The 20899-nt window shown below is 39.6% G+C and overlaps 1 protein-coding gene across 4 annotated transcripts in view; it reads left to right on the forward strand.

Moving 5' to 3' along the window:
• RFX3 (regulatory factor X3) overlaps positions 1 to 20899 on the forward strand; it is a 295133-nt gene that overhangs the window by 166948 nt on the left and 107286 nt on the right. For all 4 annotated transcript variants that reach the window (XR_004344373.1, XM_030294372.1, XM_030294370.1 and 1 more), the window contains exon 3: positions 2492 to 2589. Coding sequence is in view for 3 of the 4 variants with exons in the window: in XM_030294372.1 (XP_030150232.1) it covers positions 2492 to 2589 (98 nt within the window). In the remaining variant the exon portion in view is untranslated. The remainder of the gene's footprint in view (positions 1 to 2491; positions 2590 to 20899) is intronic.

Raw genomic sequence — 20899 nt, forward strand, 5'->3', positions numbered from 1 at the left:
TGTTATGATGTCTTTTCTCAAATGACTGAAAACATTGTTTTACATATTGTGTCCAGCTTCCTTCTTGTTTGGTGTGGGGAGGGCATTTCCAGTAGTATTTATTTCATCATAGCCAGAATTGGAAGTCCTTCTTCCACATATTGATTGATGTATTTTATATATTATGTATGAAACATAGGAATTCATTTTCATTTTACAATTTCCAAGAGTAATATAAATATGCAGAATAAAAGACGCTAGTTACCTCACCTCTCCCGTCTCATTTTATGTCACTCAACAGAGTAACCATTTTTGGGAGTTTGATGTGAATCCTTGCTGTTTTCCTTTATATACTTGTATACATTTATATATGCATGTCCACACAAATTAGATATATGCATATTTTTAAACATAAAGAAATTCTGCAAGCTTTGTTTTGCAATGTACTTTTTTTACGTGATAACATGTTAGAGCTCTTACGTATCAATTTGAATCCGGTTTTGTTTTTTAACATTAGCCATATAATCTACAGAAGGGTTTTCTTCTAATTAATCACTCTGCTTTTCAGACATTGAGGTTTTCCCTTCTAACTTTTTGCTCTTATAAACAGTATCTTTTAATAATACTGTCCAGCAACTTTTCCGTGGGTAAATAGACATAGAAATAGACGAAATCACAGAGTTTGCAAATGGTTTGTCTGTTTGTAAATTGCCTTCCTAAGCAGTTTTTACGTATTTACATTACTCCTAACTACTAGGAACCAGGCTGTTGGAAGAGATGGTTGCTTCTAGATCTAGGACAGAAAATGTAAGAGATAAGTCTAGAATATCTTATCACAGCAGAAAGCAAGGGAGGTAAGAAAGATTACTGTGATCATGTCACGAGATCCAGAATCCGGTTTGAAGGGACTACCATGGGTCAAGAGAAGGGACAATTTACTGCTCCCCCTCCCCCCACACCAAAACCCTGGTGTGATTGAAAAACATCAGATATGCTTAACAGCCAAGAATCATGAAGATACAGACCAAACCGCCCCCAAACCACATTGCTTACCTTGGAAGGGAGCAATAAATCCTTATTCTGAGTACTACTAAGAAGAAGAATCGAGTATTTATCTTCTTCCTATACGAACCTTCTTTCAAAGCAACCAGATAATGAATGAGGGGAATTTCTTTATGGAAGTCTACTAATACATGAAGAAGGAATAATAGAATCAGACTACCAAAGTTATAGCCTTTATGAATTGCAAAACTAGCCCTAGAAAACGATCATCACTGGCTACTAATATTGTCAGGTAAAACATGAAGAGGATGAGTGGATGTAGCTGACCACACCTGACCCCACCGAGTATATGTCACACTGCGGAAGGAGAGACAGCCAGTTGTCAGCACCTGATGTGACGTGATAGGTAGTACACAGCTTTTCAAATATTGAACCCGTGCAAGGCCCTCAGTCTAACTACCAGTTTATAGGTCATATGGGAGATAGAGGAATTTATTAAATGACACCTCAGGGATGCTATCAGCCAAGTCTTGAATTCTAGAAATTCTACAAGACAAATAATCCAGTTTCTTCAATAAGTAATAGTCAAGGATAAGAAGGATGGGAGATTGTTAGAGATTAGAGGAGAACGATAGGAAATATAAACCAAATATAATATGCAGACCTTGTTTGGATCCTGACTTGAGCAAACCCAAGTGAAATTTTAAAATGAAAATGAATTTCTATGTTACATATCTAATATACAAAATACAGTTTATACATTACAGTTGGGTTTGCTCAAGTTGGAATAGTTAGAATCTAACAATGACTGGATTTTAGATGATATCCTAGAATTGTTAATGTTTTATATGTAATACTAGTATCGTGTTCATGTTAAAAATAGCCCTTCTCTCTCAGAAGCCAAATGAAATCTTTCCCAGTGAAGTGATAAAAATCTCTGCACTTGCTTTTAAATAATCCTGTAAGGGGTTAAAAGGGGAGGGCTGGTAGCAGTTATTTATCTTGATGAGCCCAGGGGGTTTATGGTAGTATTTTTTCTACATTTGAGTGTATGAAATTTGCCGTCGTGAATTATTTCATTTTATCTTTTAATTTTTTGGAAGTCGTCTCTATGCCCAACCCGGCGCTCCAACCCATGACCCCGAGATCAAGAGTCGTATGCTCTGCTGACTAAGCCAGCCAGGTGTCCCGTGAATTTTTTAAATTGAAAAATGAACTTAGCTTTAGCAGACCGACTGAAGAGAACTTCACAAATCATCAAAATAAGTGAGGAGCTTCCAGATTTTTTCACCCTAAATATTTGGAGTACGTACGTCCGCAACCTACACCTGCAGAAATGGTGTAGAACGTATCCAACATAATTGCTTCGGTTGATTTGGACCCAACGTGCCCTTACCTTGAAGCTCCTAGGTTTTAACACCCCAGAGAAATCCTTGAGGCAAATCTAATGCCGTAGCTGTGTGTTCTGTTGTATCTGCTTCTTACGGTGCTCCTAATATTTGTTTTCCAGGTACAGCAGGTCCAGACCGTACAGCAGGTACAACATGTGTACCCAGCCCAGGTGCAGTATGTGGAAGGAAGCGATACTGTCTATACCAATGGAGCAATGTAAGTGTGTGTGGGGGAGTATTTTCAATTCTCCCGCTTGGTTAGAGAGAAATGGTACTCTTTGACACATCCCACTATTCCCAAATGGTTCCCTTGTTTTCACAGTATTTTTTTTTTTTTACCAGAACAGAGTTATTGAGATTAGACTGATGTTTAGAGAATAGTCTGTGTCTGTTAAGAATGTGTGTTGATTTTCCTTCTCACTTCATCTCAGTGGAATATTTCAAATTATGAAAAGTGTTAGGCCTTTGAATGGTTTTCAATAGGATGACAAAACTGTATACTCTTGTTGGTGATTTCCGTATCTTCTTACTACCTTGTAAAACCTATACTTGTTGTTTTTATAAGTAAGGTGGATTTGTGTATGTTTTTGTCCGTAAACCAATACACAACGAGGACCTTAGTTTTTTGGGGCATTTGTTAAACTCCATAAGAATACCTGATACTCACATCTGTTTTTCCTGTCTGAACTTGTCCTTGCCCCCTTCCTGTCCGCCCCCTCTTCCCCTCGAACTCATCACCTTTGCAGCAACAACAATGTAAATTTGTAAATTTATACCAATTGTGTTTTTCAGCCACTTGGATTAAGATTTAAGGTGTTATAGGTAAAGAGACTAAGAACTATTACAGGTCACCAGTATTGTTTTCATTTACCACTTGAGTGTTTATCTGGAATCTGTTGAATCTCTGCGTGTCCCTGAAATGAATTCAAGTTGTCTCATTCTCTTCTGCCCGCCTCCCTTCTATGTTGGTGTGCCCCAAGTTGAGAACCTATGCTTTCTTTATTCTTGCTGCACCTCCTGGTTTTGTGGGTTCCCAGGACATCAACCTATAACCTCCACAAGGGCAGGGATTTTTGTCCCTCTCTTCTTTTTTTTTCCCACCGCAATAAATCGAACACCAGAAGAGTGCATGACGTGTGGCGGGAGTTCGGTTAATGTTACCTCTTGCTATTGTAACAAAACAACTTAGAACCCTAGTTTAACTCTGTACGAGTTTTATAGTCGTGACTAAGCCATGACTTTTTATTCTTCTTCCCTGGAAGGTGGGAGGATGGTAATCTCACCCTACTAAGAGTTGTCGTGGGGATTTGAGGAAATACAGTTACAGCAACTAACACAAGGCCTGGTAGACAATAGCCGATAGAAAACTGAAAGCTCTTCACTGATCTTGACTCATTTCTCTGTTCTCATCGCTTTTAGCCACATTCCCGCTGCCTTAACCCCTCCATTACCTATGAAATAAAATTCAGCTCTCCCCCTTGACATTCACCCCATTCCTTCGTGTCCAGCTTCCTGTCCCACCTGTCCTGGGAACAACCAGCTTTGTGCATCTTTCCCCAGATATTACCCTTCCGTGCCTGTTTCTGGACATGCAGTTTTCTCTGCCTTCTATCCAGTCCCCCAACGCGGAGCCTCGTGTGATCTTTATCGGCTGATTCATCACCTCCCCCGCCTTGTGACACGGACCCTCACTCTCCACTACAGTTAGTTTGTCCTCTCCCTTTAGGGTATGGACAACACTGTACCCCGACTTTCACTTCCGGCACCGAGCCGGGAAGAAATCTTTCCGAAGGGGAACTGTTGTCATTTTGTTGTTTTCTCTACATCTGTTGAGGTGATTGGCACCTAATAAAGGGTCCGTGAATTTCTCTGGTCCAGCGAATCTGTAACTCTTTACATATTGTAGACACTGGCTGTTTCTTACCTGTTTGTTGTGTGGGACCAGGGCCTCCTGGATGGAGCCTGCTTTTAGAATCTCTACCCTACACCCACAGGACTGTTGGCATTTTCACCAAAAAAATAGATACACCTGCGTCTATTGGACTTGTATTCTACCAGGGAAAATGTTAGGGGTTTCTAGACACTGCTGGAGGTCACTCAGTTGTATTGTCATTTCATTCGTGCCTGTGGTTTATCTGTCATGAGAGCCCCAGAGTAAAGGCATCCTAGGCAAAGCCTTAACAAACCACCTCCCCTGCAGTGGAGGGCTAAGTTACCACTCTACTGTCTTATTTCGGTAGCATTTTATCATACATATATTACAGCATTCTGTCAGCGGAGAATCCCAGCAAATCTGACAAATAGAAGTCTGAAAATATCAGGGCTTTTATTTTTGTCAGGTCATAGGAAGTCCAAAGGTAGCATATTGTGCAAATCACGAGCATGACACGGTGCAAATACAAAGGCTTATTGGAGAAAACCTTACAAGCTGACAGATAGCAGAGGGAGCATAACTGGACCCGGCTACACCATGGGAATTGCTCTGGTAGATGTCTGGCCTCGCAGAGTGAGGTATTTCCAGGGAGCAGGGGTAGTGAGTATGTAGTAGGGACAGATGGCTTTCTTAGTGGGGATTGGTGCCTGTGAAACACTCTGCCATCAGCCTTGTCTTGCAACATGATTAACTCAGATCTGCTGAGCCAATCTAGAGGTAAGCTACCAAAAGACCATAGGAGATGATCCTCTAGAAACATCCAGAACTGTGCTTCCTTTAGTCTATTGCTGACATCAGTTTCGCAGCAATCAGGGCCACAGCAGAATATCAGGGCCACAATTTTCTGGTATGTCTGTGAGATGTCTGCTTCGGTTGCAATCATCATATCTACATTTCAGACAGGAAAAAGAGGATGTGTGTGTGTGTGTGTGTGTGTGTGTGTGTGTGTGTGTGTGTATTTATATATTTATATGTGTATATATGTCACACACAAGCACATGGGAGGCTTTCCCAGAAACGTCCAGCTCTCTTTTGTTTCTGTCCCTTGCCTTATATCTTAATCGTGTCACAAAGTGGTGGTTAGCTGCAAGGGAGTCTGGGAAGACTGGCCTGTAGCTTCCGTGTGTATGGTAGAAGGCAGCAGGGGAAAAGGGGCAATTGGAATGGGTATTGAGACGGTGTCTAACACAGTTTTTCATCACTGGTCCAAGGTAAGGCGGAGAGATTACTGGTATGTGGCTTCGTGAAAGTTACACAACCCGCCTCACTGTTTTCATCTATGAAATGCAGATAGTTCTTTTTTCAAAAGCGCTTCGTGTCGCATTGTTATAAATAGGAAACAGTAAACTTCAGTTATTGCTGTAACATTAAGCACTGTGGTTATTCTTTTTATGTTTTCCACTCGTGTTTTTGACCCTGAATTCTGCCTGTTGCCTTGTACATTTTTAAAACTACCCCACCACTGCCGTTAGGGTCATCCACACCGTAGGTAGATGCGAGATCGGTGAATTCATTCATTCACAGACTCTTGGAAAAACAACATGTCTAAAGTTGACTTCCTAAAACTACAAAGCCCATTTAGATACAGAAATGATTCCAAGTAAATACCTCATGTCAACATGAATTTTCTATGGCTCACAGACTCAGTTGGTTAGATCATGACTAATGAGGTCTGGGTCGTGAGTTCATTTGCCACAAAGTCCGATTAGCTTCCACCCGGTCTGTGTGGGCTCAGATTGTATCCGCATCTCCGGCCAGTCACATCACAGGGTGCATGAACCCTTGCTGTAGAGAGAGAAGATGCATCTTTAAAAATCCTTCCGTTAAAATTTCAATTTCAGTGCAATTTTTGACCAAGATCCTGTAGCATCACTTTCATATTTACTAAAGACACATTGTCTCGTCAGGAATTCTACTCAAAATTTTAGTAGCTAGGGGACTATGAATATTTATTTCTCAAATATAACAAACTTTTTTTTTTTCTCAGCTTAAGCTATTTCAGTCTTTCCATTACTTTGTATGCTGTTATTTGACTATGTACAGTGTTTGTCTCTAAAGTTCATTTTAGAGTCTTGGTATTCCCTCTTTTATCTGCTACACTTGCGTGCATGTTAGGAAAGAGTCCCCCGTATTCTTCCGTTCTACGACATTGAATTAATAGCTAGGTAGCGTTTGACCCCCAACTTGGGCCCCAGTCAGATTCCTATGCCTAGTTTCAGCCAAGGACTTGAGACCACGTTCCAGTGCTGGCTGTTAGAGAATAGTTTTTTATGAAAGGAGGAGGCAGCTTAATTTGCTTTTCCTTCTAATAGTTTTCCCATGAATATTTTTCCAAAGCCTGGATCATAGTCTTGTCTTTTTGTACGGATTCTTAGAATTTACGATCGCTAATAATTTAGAACACTGTAATTAACCCAGCTGGAGAACATTATATACCATGCGGACACGGCCCAGTGCAATTGCTGTTTCTTCACGTAGCTAATAAATCCATTTTTTTTTTTAATGGAATGATTGTTTTTTCTCTCCCTACTCTCTTTTTTGACTCCTGCCCCCCCCCCCCCCCGCCAGTGTCTCCTTCATCGTGTTAGTCAAAATGGAAATAAAGACATCATACTATATCATGGCCAAGTTAAGAGTCTTTTTTGAAAAATGTTTTTAATTTTCAAGGATTTTCATGTATCACTCACTCTTTGAAGCTTGTCTACTGTTTAGAGAAGATCAGTGTTCTGAAATGACAGTGTCTTTATTGTATGCATATCTGTTGCAGTAAGAAAAGACTGGAGGAGGCCTTCTCTTAATCTTCCTGTTTAGATTATAGATTTCTCATCAACCCCGATACAGAATTTTATAAACTGCGTTTCACAGAATGTTATTCCTATAAAGTGTTCCGTGCTTTTCATAAGCAGGAAAACACTGCAAAGGCCTTTCTTTTGAGAACTCTAAATTTCTTTCTTTCTTTTTTTTTTTTGAGAACTCTAAATTTCCTTTTTTTTTTTTTTTTGAGGACTCTAAATTTTTTTTTGAGAACTCTAAATTTCTTTCTTTTCTTTTTTTCTTTTTGAGAACTCTAAATTTCTTTCTTTCTTTCTTTCTTTCTTTCTTTCTTTCTTTCTTTCTTTCTTTCTTTCTTCTAGGAACTCTAAATTTCTATTAGTCTTCTGAAGGCTCTGAGAAGTCCTCTGAGAAGAAAGGCAGTGTATTAAAAACTGAACCTCAGAATTCTTTTACCTTGAATAACATGCAGTCATATCACATGGTATACTTTGAGAGGTTGTACATTAATATATTGACACTGAGCAGATTTATGTAAAATCCCTAAGCATGCGTAGAGGACTAAATTTTAACAAGTCACTTCTTGAAAATCTTACAGTTGGTGCATTTTCCAAAGCCACTTAAATTCTTCTTTTCATGTACTTTTAAAATGATTAATAAGAAACCTTAAAAGGGATACTCTTCAAGTTCCTTCTTTGTCTCTTGGTTCCAGGTAAGATTGTGCTTTCTTAGGAACATTTAAATGCTTCCTACTCTGAAGAACTGGGGTGTGGAATTTCTGTAATTGAGATTGAGAGGGTGTTTTCTTCATGTATGCTTCTCCTGATATGCACATGCAAATTGCTCTAGGATCTGGTTTGCCATTTGGGTTTCAGGAAGTATATCGCTGATAACTTAGGAAGTTCTTGGAGAGAGAACTGCCTCCCTGAGGCCTCTCTCCAGTTAGAGATGGGCCCATTTCATAAATAACATAAAAATTTCCCTCTTTTCAAATAAAGCAGACTTTCAAATATGGCTTCCAAAATGTCAGCAGTGGGAAGGTCATGGACATCATTTATTCTAACCCTTACACCTTATAGATGAGTAAACAGAGGCCCTGACAGGTTGCCCACCTAGTGTCTAGGGTTCCTATTTTCTGACCTTCAGTGCATGGTTGGTCCTTTCCAATGATCTGTAAGTAAAGGTCTTTTGATCCTGAGTCATTTGGGAGATTGGAGGGAAGGCCAGTTACATGATTGTGTGTCTTACTGTAGATAGATGGTTGAACTTATGATACTTTTTATTCTTTAAAACTTAGAGTCTGTTGTTATTCATATGAAAATCCTTTTGTGTTTATTTAGAAAATTGTCTTACACTTTTACAGTTACATTTATTTCATACATTTATAATGTTATTTGGATATTCATAAAATGTATAGAAAAGTCCATACTTAATGATTTTTCAACATCAAATACTTTAGTTAAATAGTTTGCAAGACAAAGGCTATTATCTGGCTGTCCTGCCTATATCCCTTTTTGTTATTTTTCATTAGTAGAAATGCACATTAAGGGTAATTTGCTCTGTGATATTTTATATCCACTAGATTGATGTCCAGAATAGTTCTAGACCAAAACAGTTGGAAGAGTGTAGACACTTAACTTTTCTCCTCCTCTCCTCTTCCCTCCTTTTATTAAAAAAGGAAAACATGAAAGAAATCCACCTGCCCTTTTTTAGGTGTAGAACCAAATTGTGTTACCCGTTTTCTTAATGAAACTGCAGATACCCACTTTCTAAGATTTCTCCTACTGGCTACATTGTAACCTCAGACAAACAGCATTTGTGTGGCTAGATTTCCTAATCTGTGGAATGGAATTAATAATTAAAATCATTGCTTAATAACCAGGTCAGGTACGGGAATGGGAGGGAGTAATGAGGGAAATGGGATATGGGATAATTAGTATTGTCTGAAAAAAATATATTCGCTTTTGGTATAGGTACTCTACTCTTATAGAACTGACTGCAAAAGTAAAACTTGATAAAAAAAATCTCTACTTAAACTGTATTTGGAAGCTGGAGTGAGAAATCTTTGTTGAAGGCGTATGTTTGTAAAGGGTATGTATTTGGGAATCATGGTGTTGTGCCTCACAGGGAGGCTAATTAATGTCTTTTATTATATGAGTATAATCCCTTGGCTATCAAAAGTCTGAGAGTGGTTCACAAAGGCTGAGCTGTAATGACCAGAAAGAAGGTTCTAGAAAGGACAGCACCAACACATCTTAGTCCGGCCCTCAGCAGTAGTCAGGCTAATAGACCTGCCTCCCACAGAGTGCTCGGAAGCCCCGGACTGCCTTCAGTTCCACAGCAGGCCTGACTCAGGGTACGAAGCACCGCCTGTCTGCCTCAATTTAGCACTCTGGCCTCAACAACACACATACCTGCTTTAACTCCTTTTGTCCGTGTTTCAAAGTGTTCCATCTCTGACAAATGCCTGGTCTCTCTCTTCTTCTTCATACTAAAACCTCTCAGGATTGGCCACATATTCTTCAGGCTGGCTTTCTTCTCCACATTACCATGAAATTGCACTTGTCAAAGTCATCGGTGACCTCCAGCTGTTAAGTCTAATAGACATTCTTCTAGATGAAATTTCCTTCATCTCAAACAGCCAACCCCACCACCTATTCTCTCCTTGAATCACTATCTCCTTTTGACTTTTCTGGGTTTTTTTCTTAATTTATTTTTTTAATGTTTATTTATTTTTGAGAGAGAGACAAAGAGAATGCGAGCAGGGGAGGGGCAGAGAGAGTGGGACACACAGAATGTGAAGCAGGGTCCAGGCTCTGAGGTGTCAGCACAGAGCCCGACACGGGGCTCAAACCCACGGACTGTGAGATCATGACCCGAGCCGAAGTCGGACGCTTAACTGACTGAGCCGCCCAGATGCTCCTCCTTGTGGCTTTTCTGACTGTATTCTTCTGTTTTCTTCCTATCTTGTTGGGTCTTCTTCGTTCTTATTATGGGCCAAATAATTTTTCTATGGCCTAAGTTCTGTGTACTTTCCCCCATTGGGGGAAAGTGGTCTCTAACAGAGAGCACATTTCTTTCCCGACACTTAATGGCTATCCATCATTCTCATGCCTGTTTTTAAGTTACCTAACCTTTGCCCCTCCCCCACCAGAATGTCAGTTTCATGTGGTTAATTACCTTGGTTTTGCTCCCCATTCCTTATCTAATACCTAGAACAGTCATAGTCATACGTGATAGGTGTCCAATCTATATTTGTTGAAGGAATTCAGTAAAAGGTAGCATTTAGGGGCGCCTGGGTGGCGCAGTCGGTTAAGCGTACAACTTCAGCCAGGTCACGATCTCGCGGTCCGTGAGTTCGAGCCCCGCGTCAGGCTCTGGGCTGATGGCTCGAAGCCTGGAGCCTGTTTCCGATTCTGTGTCTCCCTCTCTCTCTGCCCCTCCCCAGTTCATGCTCTGTCTCTCTCTGTCCCAAAAATAAATAAAAAACGTTGAAAAAAAAATTTTAAAGGTAGCATTTAATGACGTGTAACACAAGAACAGGCTACTTGGTTTTTTTGTCTTGTTTACTTTTTTATTTTCTTTGTGTTGTGAATTTTTTCTTTCTTCTAAAATTTATTTTATGGAAGTGCAGCCGACACACAATGTTACATTAGTTTCAGATGTACAAGGTGATGCAACATCTCTATCTGTTGTGACGCTCACCACAAGTGTACCTACCATGTGTCACCATACAGTGCTGTTACAGTATCACTGACTGCATTCTCAGTGTTGCACCTTTTATTCCTATGATCCATTCATTCCATAACTGGAGGCCTGGATCTCCCACTCCCTTCCCCCGTTGTGCCCAGTCCCCCACCCCCTTCCCTTCTGGCTACCATCAGTTTGTTCTCTGCATTTGAGTCTGTTTTTGCTTTTTGATTGTTGTGTGTTTTCAATTCCACATATAAGTGAAATCATGTGGTATTTGTCTTCTCTGTATGACTTACTTCACTCAGCATAACACCCTCTAGGTCCATCCATGTTGTTGCAAATGGTAAGATATCATTCTTTTTTAAGGCTGAGTAATATTCCATTGTGTATATATACCACTTCTCCTGTATCCATTCATCTATATGGATGGACACTTGGGCTGGTTCTATATCTTGGCTATTATAAATAATGCTGCAGTAAACATAGGGGTGCATATATCTTTTTGAATTAGTTTGTTTTGTTTTCTTTGGGTAAATACTCAGTAGTAGAATTACTGGATCATATGATAATTTTAGTTTTAGTTTTTTTTGAAGAACCTCCATACAATTTTCCACAGTGGCTATACCAACTTACATCCCCACGACAGTGCACGAGGGTTTCTTTTCCCTACATCCTCACCACTCTCATTTCTTTCCTTTTTCATTCTATCCACTCTGACAGGTGTGAGGTGATATCTCCTTGTGGTTTTGATTTGCATTTCCCTGATGATGAGTGATATTGAGCATCTTTTCATGTGTCTGTTGGCCATCTGTATAACTTCTTTGGAAAAATGTTTATTGAGGCCTTCTGCCCATTTTTAATTGGATTATTTGCTCTTTGTGATGTTGAGTTGCATAAGTTCTTTATATGTTTTAGAAATTAACCCCTTGTCAGATATGTCATTTGCAAATATCTTCTCCCATTCAGTAGGTTGCCTTGCTGTTTTGTTGATGGTTTCCTTTGATGTTCAAAACCTTTCATTTTGATGTAGTCTCAATAGTCTCATGTTTGCTTTTGTTTCCTTTGCCTGAGGAGACCTATCTAGCAAAGGCCAAGGCCAATGTGAAAGAAATTACTACCTCTGTTTTCTCATAGGAGTTTTATGGTGTGAGTTCTTACATTTAGGTCTTTAATCTGTTTTGAGTGTATTTTCATGTATGGGGTGGGGACCACCATTTATTGAAGACATTGTCTTTTCTCCCTTATTTATTCTTACTTCCTTTGTCGTAGGTTAATTGATCATATAAATGTGCCTACATTATAGGCTTATTTCTGGGCTATTCTGTTCATTGATCTATATGTCTGTTTCTGTGCCCATATCATACAGTTTTGATTCCTACAGCTTTGTGTAGTATATCTTGAAATCTGGGATTGGGATACCTCCAGCTTGTTTTTCCTCAAGATTGCTCTGGGTCTTTTGTGGTTCCAGACAATTTTAGGATTATTTGTCCTAGTTCTATAAGAAACACTGCTGGTATTTTGAGAGAGGTTGCATTGAGTTTGTAAACTGCGTAGGGGGTAGGATGGACATTTTAACAATATTAATTCCTTCAGCCCATGAGCATGGAAGGTCTCACCATTTGTTTGTGTCTTCAGTTTCTTTCATCAGTGTTTTATAGGTTTCACAGTACAGGTCTTTCACCTCCTTGGTTAAATGTATTCCTAACTATTTTATTCTCTTTGGTGCAATTGTAAATGCAATTGTTAATTTCTCTTTCTGCTAATTTGTTATTAGTGTGTAGAAACACAACTGACTTCTGCGTATTCATTTTATATCCTGCAGCCTTACTGAAATGTTACTTGGTTGTTTTAAATACATCAGGGAAAACGATCGGAACTAAGCGGAAATACTGTTAACATGGTATTCACACAGCTTTCTTGGGGGTGGGGGGAGGGTCTTTTTTTTCCTTTGCAAAACATTTTTGGGCTTACGTGCATGTATGTGGTTGCTCAGTTTTTGTTTTTGCTTTCAAGTGTGCAAGACGGTATTATTAGCCATCATTACAGTGCCATACATTAGACCCCCCAGAACTTACTCGTTAACTGAAAAGTTTATGTTTTTTGATCATCATCTCCCATTTCTCCCAGCTCCAGCCCCTGGCAACCACCATTCTACTCCCTGTTCTTGTAAGTTAAACTTTTTATATTCCACATATAAGGGAGATTATATAGTACTTATCTTTCTCTACCTGACTTGGTAATTAGTGTTACGTCTTCGAAGTTTACCTGTGTTTTTGCAACAACTGAATGATACTCCGTTGTTTATAGGTATACCACATTTTCTGTATCCATTCGTTCATCTGTTGATGAACAAGTTAGGTTGTCCCCATGCCTTGGCTATTACGAACAGTGCTGCTGTGAACATGCAAGGGCAGACACCTCTTTGAGACACTCATTTCATTTCCTTCAGATGTGCACCCAGAGTGGCATCGCCACATTATACGGTAGCTCTGAAACAGAACAGAGTGTCCAGAAACAGCCCATAAATTCAAGCATGTACCGTCAACAAATCCTTGACCAAGGCACAAGAATACACGACAGGAAAAGGGTAATCTCTTCAGTAAATGGTGTTGAGAAAAGCTGGGTGTCCACATGCAAAAGTATGAAATTGGACCACTATGTTACAGCACTCAAAAAAATTGAAATAGATTAAAGACTTAAGTATAAGACCCGAAACTACAAAACCCCTAAAAGAAAACATAGGGTGTAAGCTCCTTGACATCAGTCTTGGCAGTGATGTTTGAGATCTGATACCAAAAGCACAGGCAACAGAAACAAAAATAAACAAAGTGTACTCATTAAACTAAAAGGCTTGTCTGCACATAAAGGAAACCATCAGCAAAATGAAAAGGCAGCCTACCAAATGGGAGAAAATATCTGTAAACCATATATCTGAAAGAAGTTGCTATCTAAAATACAGAAGAGACTCGCACAACTCAAAAGCCAAAAGAAAAAAAAACGGCAAATAATCCAATTAGAGATTGGGCTAAGGACCTGAGTAGACATTTTTTCAAAGAAGACATACACACAGCCCACAGGTACATGAAAAAGTTCTCAGCACCACTAATCATCAGGGAAATGCTATTATCAAAAAGACAAGAAATAACAAGTGTTGATGAGGATGTGGAGAAAAGGAATCCTTGTGCACTGTTGGTGGGAACATAAATTGGTACAGCCATTATGGAAAACAGTATGAAGTTTCCTCAAAAAGTTAAAAATAGAACTACCCTTTGATCCAGCTCGGTTTTTCTTATTTATAAATTTAGACCAGGGACTCTGGATCAAAATCTTTTATGATCCGTTTCAACCACAGTTGTTTTGAGTGCACATGCACTTTCCTGACTTATGTTGTCAGGACAAATGTACTTACTACGTGTACCTTTTTGCTGTGCTTAAAAAACCATTTGGGAGCAATGGAAATTTTAGTAATGCTCCTCTGGGTTAGCTGCAATTGACTAGAAAACTCCTTTATAACAGCCAACTTGAGACTTTTGAAAAAACTCAGACTAAAGGAGCTAATAGCTGTGACACAGTACTTTTTTCCCTCATACCTGTGAGATAGGGGTTGTACATTTTTAATATCCTTCAGTCCAGTGGTTCTCAGAGTTCCACAGACCAACAGCACTGACCATCACCTGAGAACTTGTTAGAAGCGCCAGCCTGGTTCTATAGGATCAGGAGTTTTGGGAGCGGGGTCTCATAATCTGTGTTTCAACAACCCCTCCTGGTGATTCTGATGGATGCTCAAGTGTGAGAACCACATTCCTTTATTATAGAAAAAAAGAATTTAAATGCAAAGTATAAACATCCAGTTATCTGCATGTAATGGTAATAGGATGATACAAATTTGAAGTTTCAATTCCAATACCTTGTCCATCATCAACATGTATAGTAATGAAAATCCTACGGATGAATGAGAAAGTTCAATTAGTTGCTGCCAGAAAGCTTAACATTCATTCTTTCATTTCCTCCCTCGTCGTTTTGGCAACAAATCAATAAATGCATTCAGTTTTTACTTACTTGAAATAAGCTTGCCTTCTGAATGTAAATCAAGCCAAGTGTTTTGTTAGTGATTCTGAGTAGTATTTCTTACTTTATATTTTAATCTGTTGTTTTTTATTCTTGGGTAATAATAGGAGGTTAAGTGTCGTGTCACGTGAATTCCTTTCTGAACTACTGTTTTCCCCTGGTGTCTTTCACAAAATGGATATGTCACCGCTCCTCTGTTGCATCCCCTGGCTTCAGTCTGACTTGAAGCATTCAAGAGGAGATCTGCTTGGAAACTCAAATAAATCATACATGCCGGCCAGGCAGAGATTATATACCGTATGAACGCGGTTTGTGGAAGGTTCCAAATAATGTGGCTCCTTCCATGCGGGGCATTTGTGATGCACATAAAACCTTCATAATGGAAAACTGTTGAAGGCAAGGCTCTTGATTTCAAGCAACAGAAACCAACTCTGGCTTCTTTAAGCAAAACACTGGATTTATTGAACGGTATTTGTGACTGAAGAAGTCTGCAGAGTATGACTGAAAAAGGTTAGGCAGCACCCAGACCATAGATAAAACCCCGTCCAAGAAGCCCAAGGTGCCTCTGCTACCACTAAATTCTGCTCATGACTATGTAAGAGGGGTAGCAGTTCTCTTTTTTAAAAAATATTTATTTATTTATTTTTGAAAGAGAGCATTGTGGAGAGAGAGAGAGAGACAGAGAATCCCAAAGAGGCTCCACGCTGTCAGCACAGAGCCCAGCATGGGGCTTGAACTCCCAAACCATTAGATCATGACCTGAGCCAAAACCAAAGTCGGACACTTAACCGACTGAGCCACCCAGGTGCCCCAACAATTCCTCACCCACGTGATTCACCTAATGCCGATTAAGTGAGATAATATATCTCCCATATTTAAAAATAATTCCTCCTAGTTCCCAAATTTTCCAAGTTCTCCGTGGTGCTCTCAAAGTTTTAGAAAATATTTAAAAGACATTCTGGCTGCCTTCAGTTACCTATTTCCTCAGTCTACTCCAATAAATCAAATATTGCTATCAGGACACTGAAACACTCTGGAATAAGATCACCTCCTATCGTGTCTGATGAACATGTTCCAGAATCATGTCACATGACCCACCTGCAGCACTGGGACCCGTTTGCCACTCCCTTTTCTCATGGTTTCCAGCTACCTCCCTGGCTTCAGGCTTTTTTTTTTTTTTTTTTTTTTTCAGGTTATTTCTCTGGCTGGAACATTCCTTCACCTTTCCGGACCCAAGCCTCCTTACCCCTGCCCCACTTTAGTACTAAATTCAGATTTCTTGCCAGAGTTCATAACAGTGTTTTTCAAACTTGTAAACTACCATCCACAGTTAGATGTACATTTTATACTCAGGTCAATGCACACGTGAGCATATGCATACACACACCATGTATTTATATGATGGAAACAAACGTTCCTCAAAATAACCCTTCCCCTCACTAGGTATAATATGCTAGCCTGTCGGCTGGCTACGCTAGTCTCTTTTTGTAATGCTGTTGTGACCTGTTAAAACTGTAAATGTGACCGACAGTTTAAAAAAATATTTAAGCTATTTGCATGTTTAATTTTTACCTACGTTTTAAACCTCATTTCTTTCTAATATCCTTCTCATTTCTAATTTCTTCCTAAATATCAGGATCTTTGTCGTGTTGTGACTTTGCACATGCTGTGCTCTCTTCCCGATAGGTTTTCCTTTCCGCTTTCCATAGAGAGGACCCCTTTTCCTCTTTTAGTTTTAAGCTACGTATCTCTTCTTTGGGGTTACATTACTTGACTACTCTAATATGCTCCCTTCCACTTATTATCTTTCGTATTCAATTTTTATTTCATGAACTTAGGAAAATTCCTAATTATTTCATATATTTGTGATCACCTACTCCTTATATCATATAGCCCTTAATGACAGTAGATGTCTTGTCTGTCTTGTTCCTTTTATTCTGGGTGCTAGAATAGATGCCCAGTAAATATTTGTTAAAAGAACATGTACAGAGTAGCCAGTGAAGAATAAAACATTATACCAACGTAAGATATTATCATGATCCACATTACCATATTCTGTCTTCATAATAAATTTTATGTAATAAAACTTGCAAGATATTTTATTTCCTTAATTTACCATTTTCGTGCCATTGCTTAATTTTATAGTTGACTGGCTTATTGGTGGGAGGATATTCAAAACCTGGGTAAAACACAAAGCACGTAGTTTGCAGATATTATATAGCTGGACTTGTGAATAAGACACTTGACGCTAAAGAAAATAGAAAATAGGTTATAGCTAAGGTAAATTGACATAATCATTCTAGTAAATAAGCGGGCTGGGGCTATTCAGGGTCATGCTTAGCCAGAGTGTATGCTGAGGCATGATGGGATACAAACAGCACTAATTTCCTGAATTCACTGGATCAGTCCTGATTCACACAGAACCTTATAAAAGAGTCAGCTACGAAGAAGCTTCTGTCCGCAAGCACGCACATACCTATGTATTTACCTCCATTACTGGATACACAGGCAGAACAATGGAAAGTGTTCTCTTCTGCTGTAGAAATAATATGACACATTATTTTCGTAACAGTCTTTGGCGATCAATAAAGAACGAGCAAAGGGAGCACAGTAGCATTTTTCAAATGTGCACAGAACTGCCTGGGAATTTAGCTGTTTCCGAAATGTGCGGTCCAGAAATAGTGAGCTGCTTTCAGCCTGATATGCCAAATATTGAGTAATTTTCTGGAACGTATGTGTTGGAAATTTGGGGGGGGGGGTGGGAAATAGTGTGCAAGCCATAACTCACATGTATTCATGATACGTTATGAAAGATAGGCTGATCTCAGGTATCAGAATCAAAGAGTCGTTGCTTCTACTACGTAAGAAAGAACTGTTTTGGCTGTTGTCTGCTTTTTTTTTTTTTTTTTTACATACATTTTTCAGTGTTTACCCAGGAGTTTAGAGCATGCAGACATGGCAGAGAACTTTAGGAGTTATCTGTGCATGGCTCTGGCCCCAGCTCCAGGCAGAAATCCAGCACTGGGTTAATGCTTATCTTCTTTTTTTTTTTTTTTTTTTTTTTTTAATTTTTTTTTTCAACGTTTATTTATTTTTGGGACAGAGAGAGACAGAGCATGAACGGGGAAGGGGCAGAGAGAGAGGGAGACACAGAATCGGAAACAGGCTCCAGGCTCCGAGCCATCAGCCCGGAGCCTGACGCGGGGCTCGAACCCACGGACCGCGAGATCGTGACCTGGCTGAAGTCGGACGCTTAACCGACTGCGCCACCCAGGCGCCCCAATGCTTATCTTCTTAACCTTTGAAGGACAGGACTAAGGATATTGTGGTCTGCCTCTGTGACCCAGTTGAAGAGTCTCCTCTCTTCCCACTGTAAGCGTTGATTTGTCAGAGACAAATTCAGAAACCATTCACGACACTTGATTTCGTGATAAAATGTGTTCTTCCCTGCCCCTCCCCCCCAGCCGAAATTGTCAGTCTTTGCCCCAATACGTGTTTGTGCAGTAGCCAAGACTTTTCCCCCCACGTGATGTCAAATATGGATGAGGCACATCCTTCAGTGACTTTTCCCCTCCTCGCGTTCTTTTCTCACTTTCTAGCTCACGAATCATCTCTAACTACTCGAAGGATGTATGAAAATAAAAGTCGATTGCCATATTTTCATACTGATTTGCGGGCTATAGAGATTTTGTATACTTACGGTGCATTTGTTTGTATTACCCTTGTTCACTGAGTACTTAGTATATCGAGGAGGCATGTCCAACAGATGGAGTGATTCAGATCCCTCGGAGTGTTTCTCTTATGATAGAGTGGCGATCTACTCTACTCTACTCTTGGTTCTTCCATGATCTTAGACCCTCTAAACTCCAAGTGTGAGGTGGTTAAGTGTCCTCTGAAACAACCCTGCTCTGTCCATCTCTCCTTGTTGATCACTGCGCGTCTGTCTTCTGCGATTGTGGTGCTAGGAGATAGTGAGCTCAGGTGTAAGGAAATCCCCGGTAGCCACAGGAAGTTCATGCATTCCCTGGACCACCTTGTAGAGATTTCTTCCCATGGTCGTTCACAAATATTTTTGACATGCATAAAAAGTTATTTCTTTGTGATGAAATGGTTTAAAGCGTGGGCTAAGTGCAGACTCCAAATCTTTTTTTTTTTTTTTTTTTTTTTTTTAGCTGTTTGCTTTGGGCAAGGCTATGTAATCTAACCTTTTCTAAACAATTACTCACCTTGTCTGTGAAATAGAAATTAGAATAGTACCCATCTCATAGAGTTGTAATGAGGATTAAATGAGTTAACATCTGAAAAGCACGTAAAATAGTGCCTGTTGCATCAGAACTGGTCAGGAAATATTCTCTATTATTAGCTATTGGGTGTTTCATTTGTGAAATCAAGTTAGTGCTAGGAGCACGCGTAATCATTTTGTTTGGACCATGAAAAGGAAGGCCAGCAGCATACCCACCTTTGTGGAAATATTTATTGTCACCTGTTTATTTCTACACTTTACTTGGCTTTACTTAAATAGCAACAAAAGACGGTTATTTTCAGCGCAATGATATAGGGTCATTGTCATATTTGGATAAATTAAAGTGACCGCATTTCTCTTTTTTACCTAAATTTGAAATCAACATGGCTATTCTTTGAAATACAAATGGACTTCCAGTTGGGAAATAGAACCGTGATGTATATGTATTTTAAATGGCATCTTTCTATGTGTAAAAAAGCGTTCTCTGTGGAGTTATTTCAATCATCACCCCAAACTAAATTTTGTACTTGGATCTGTGCTCTTTCAGGAAAGCAGTAACTTTACCGAGTGGAGAATACTTTTGGAACATCTTTTTTATTTTACTAGAATATACATTATAAATTATATTACAAGTATCCATTGTAATGGGTTTAAATGACCTGCTTTCAGCGATACCAAAACATCTCGGAATAGTTTACGTAACTTCTCATGTGTTCACAAAACAAAGAAGGATTTATGTTTTAGAAATTGATGAAAGTGGCTATTATGTCAAATATACTTTTAAATAGAATCGTATTTTTATTTGTTGACTAGTGTGCCTGCTGGATACCAGCAGGTGCGTCAAGTGTTGAGGGCACAGATGGGAATAAAATGTGATTTCACAGGAGTCCGGAGACATGAGGAAATCAGCAGTAAGTGCATTACTGGAAATTAGCAGTAAGTGTTTCAGGTTTGCACAGGGTGTTGGGAGACGACAGGGAACAAACGGAACAGCCCTACTGGGAGTGGCCATAGAGGGCAAGGGGTGCAGAAAAATAATTCTGGGAGGAACCAGTGAAAAGGTCAGCGTGGTGTGAGTGAGGAAAGCGTTTGAGGACATGGCTAGTCCCACGTCCGGAGAGCACGGGGTGGGGGCACCGGCCCTTGCAGCTTCCTGTAAGGCAGATCAAGGGTTTAGAATTTCTTCTGGAGGCCAGGGAGATTCATGGAGAGGTTTTTAAGACAACTTTTATTTTCGGATTTGAATTTTAGAAAAGTTAGTTCCCCTGGCAGCAAATCTGAAGACGGACTGGAAGAGAACCAAGTTAGAGGAAAGAAAGCCAGTGAGAGGGCAATTATAATAGAGGATATTGTGAGTGAAGGCAGTGAGTATGAAAATGGAAAGGAGAATTGAAAAATTGTTTAGAAGGTAAAATTAGGAAGACTTAGTGACTGATGTCGGGCTGGACGAGGAAAGAGTCAGTAATAATTTCCAAAGCTGAGGGTGGTGGTGCTGCCCTCCGCCCGGAAGTGGGGGGACTATGCGAAAAGGAGCAAGAGAGATGGAGAATTTCTTTCTAGTCGTATGTTAAATTTTACACAGGGGACTTCCCATGTATCGTGGGGTTTCCTGGTAGAGATACCCAGGTGGCTGTTAGAAACCAGATTTTAAATTCTTAAAGATATAATCACAAAGTAGAGAGAGAGATTAATTTAGGTAAGGTCATTTACTATGAGCATGGTAAAAAGAGGTGATCTGAATAAAAAGGAGAAAGAAAAAAACTAAAAATGGGGACCTCAGAAACTCTTAGTATTTAAAATCCCAGAAAGCTGGAGCTT

Source organism: Lynx canadensis, chromosome D4 (genome assembly GCF_007474595.2).
Source record: "Lynx canadensis isolate LIC74 chromosome D4, mLynCan4.pri.v2, whole genome shotgun sequence".
NCBI lineage: Eukaryota > Metazoa > Chordata > Mammalia > Carnivora > Felidae > Lynx > Lynx canadensis.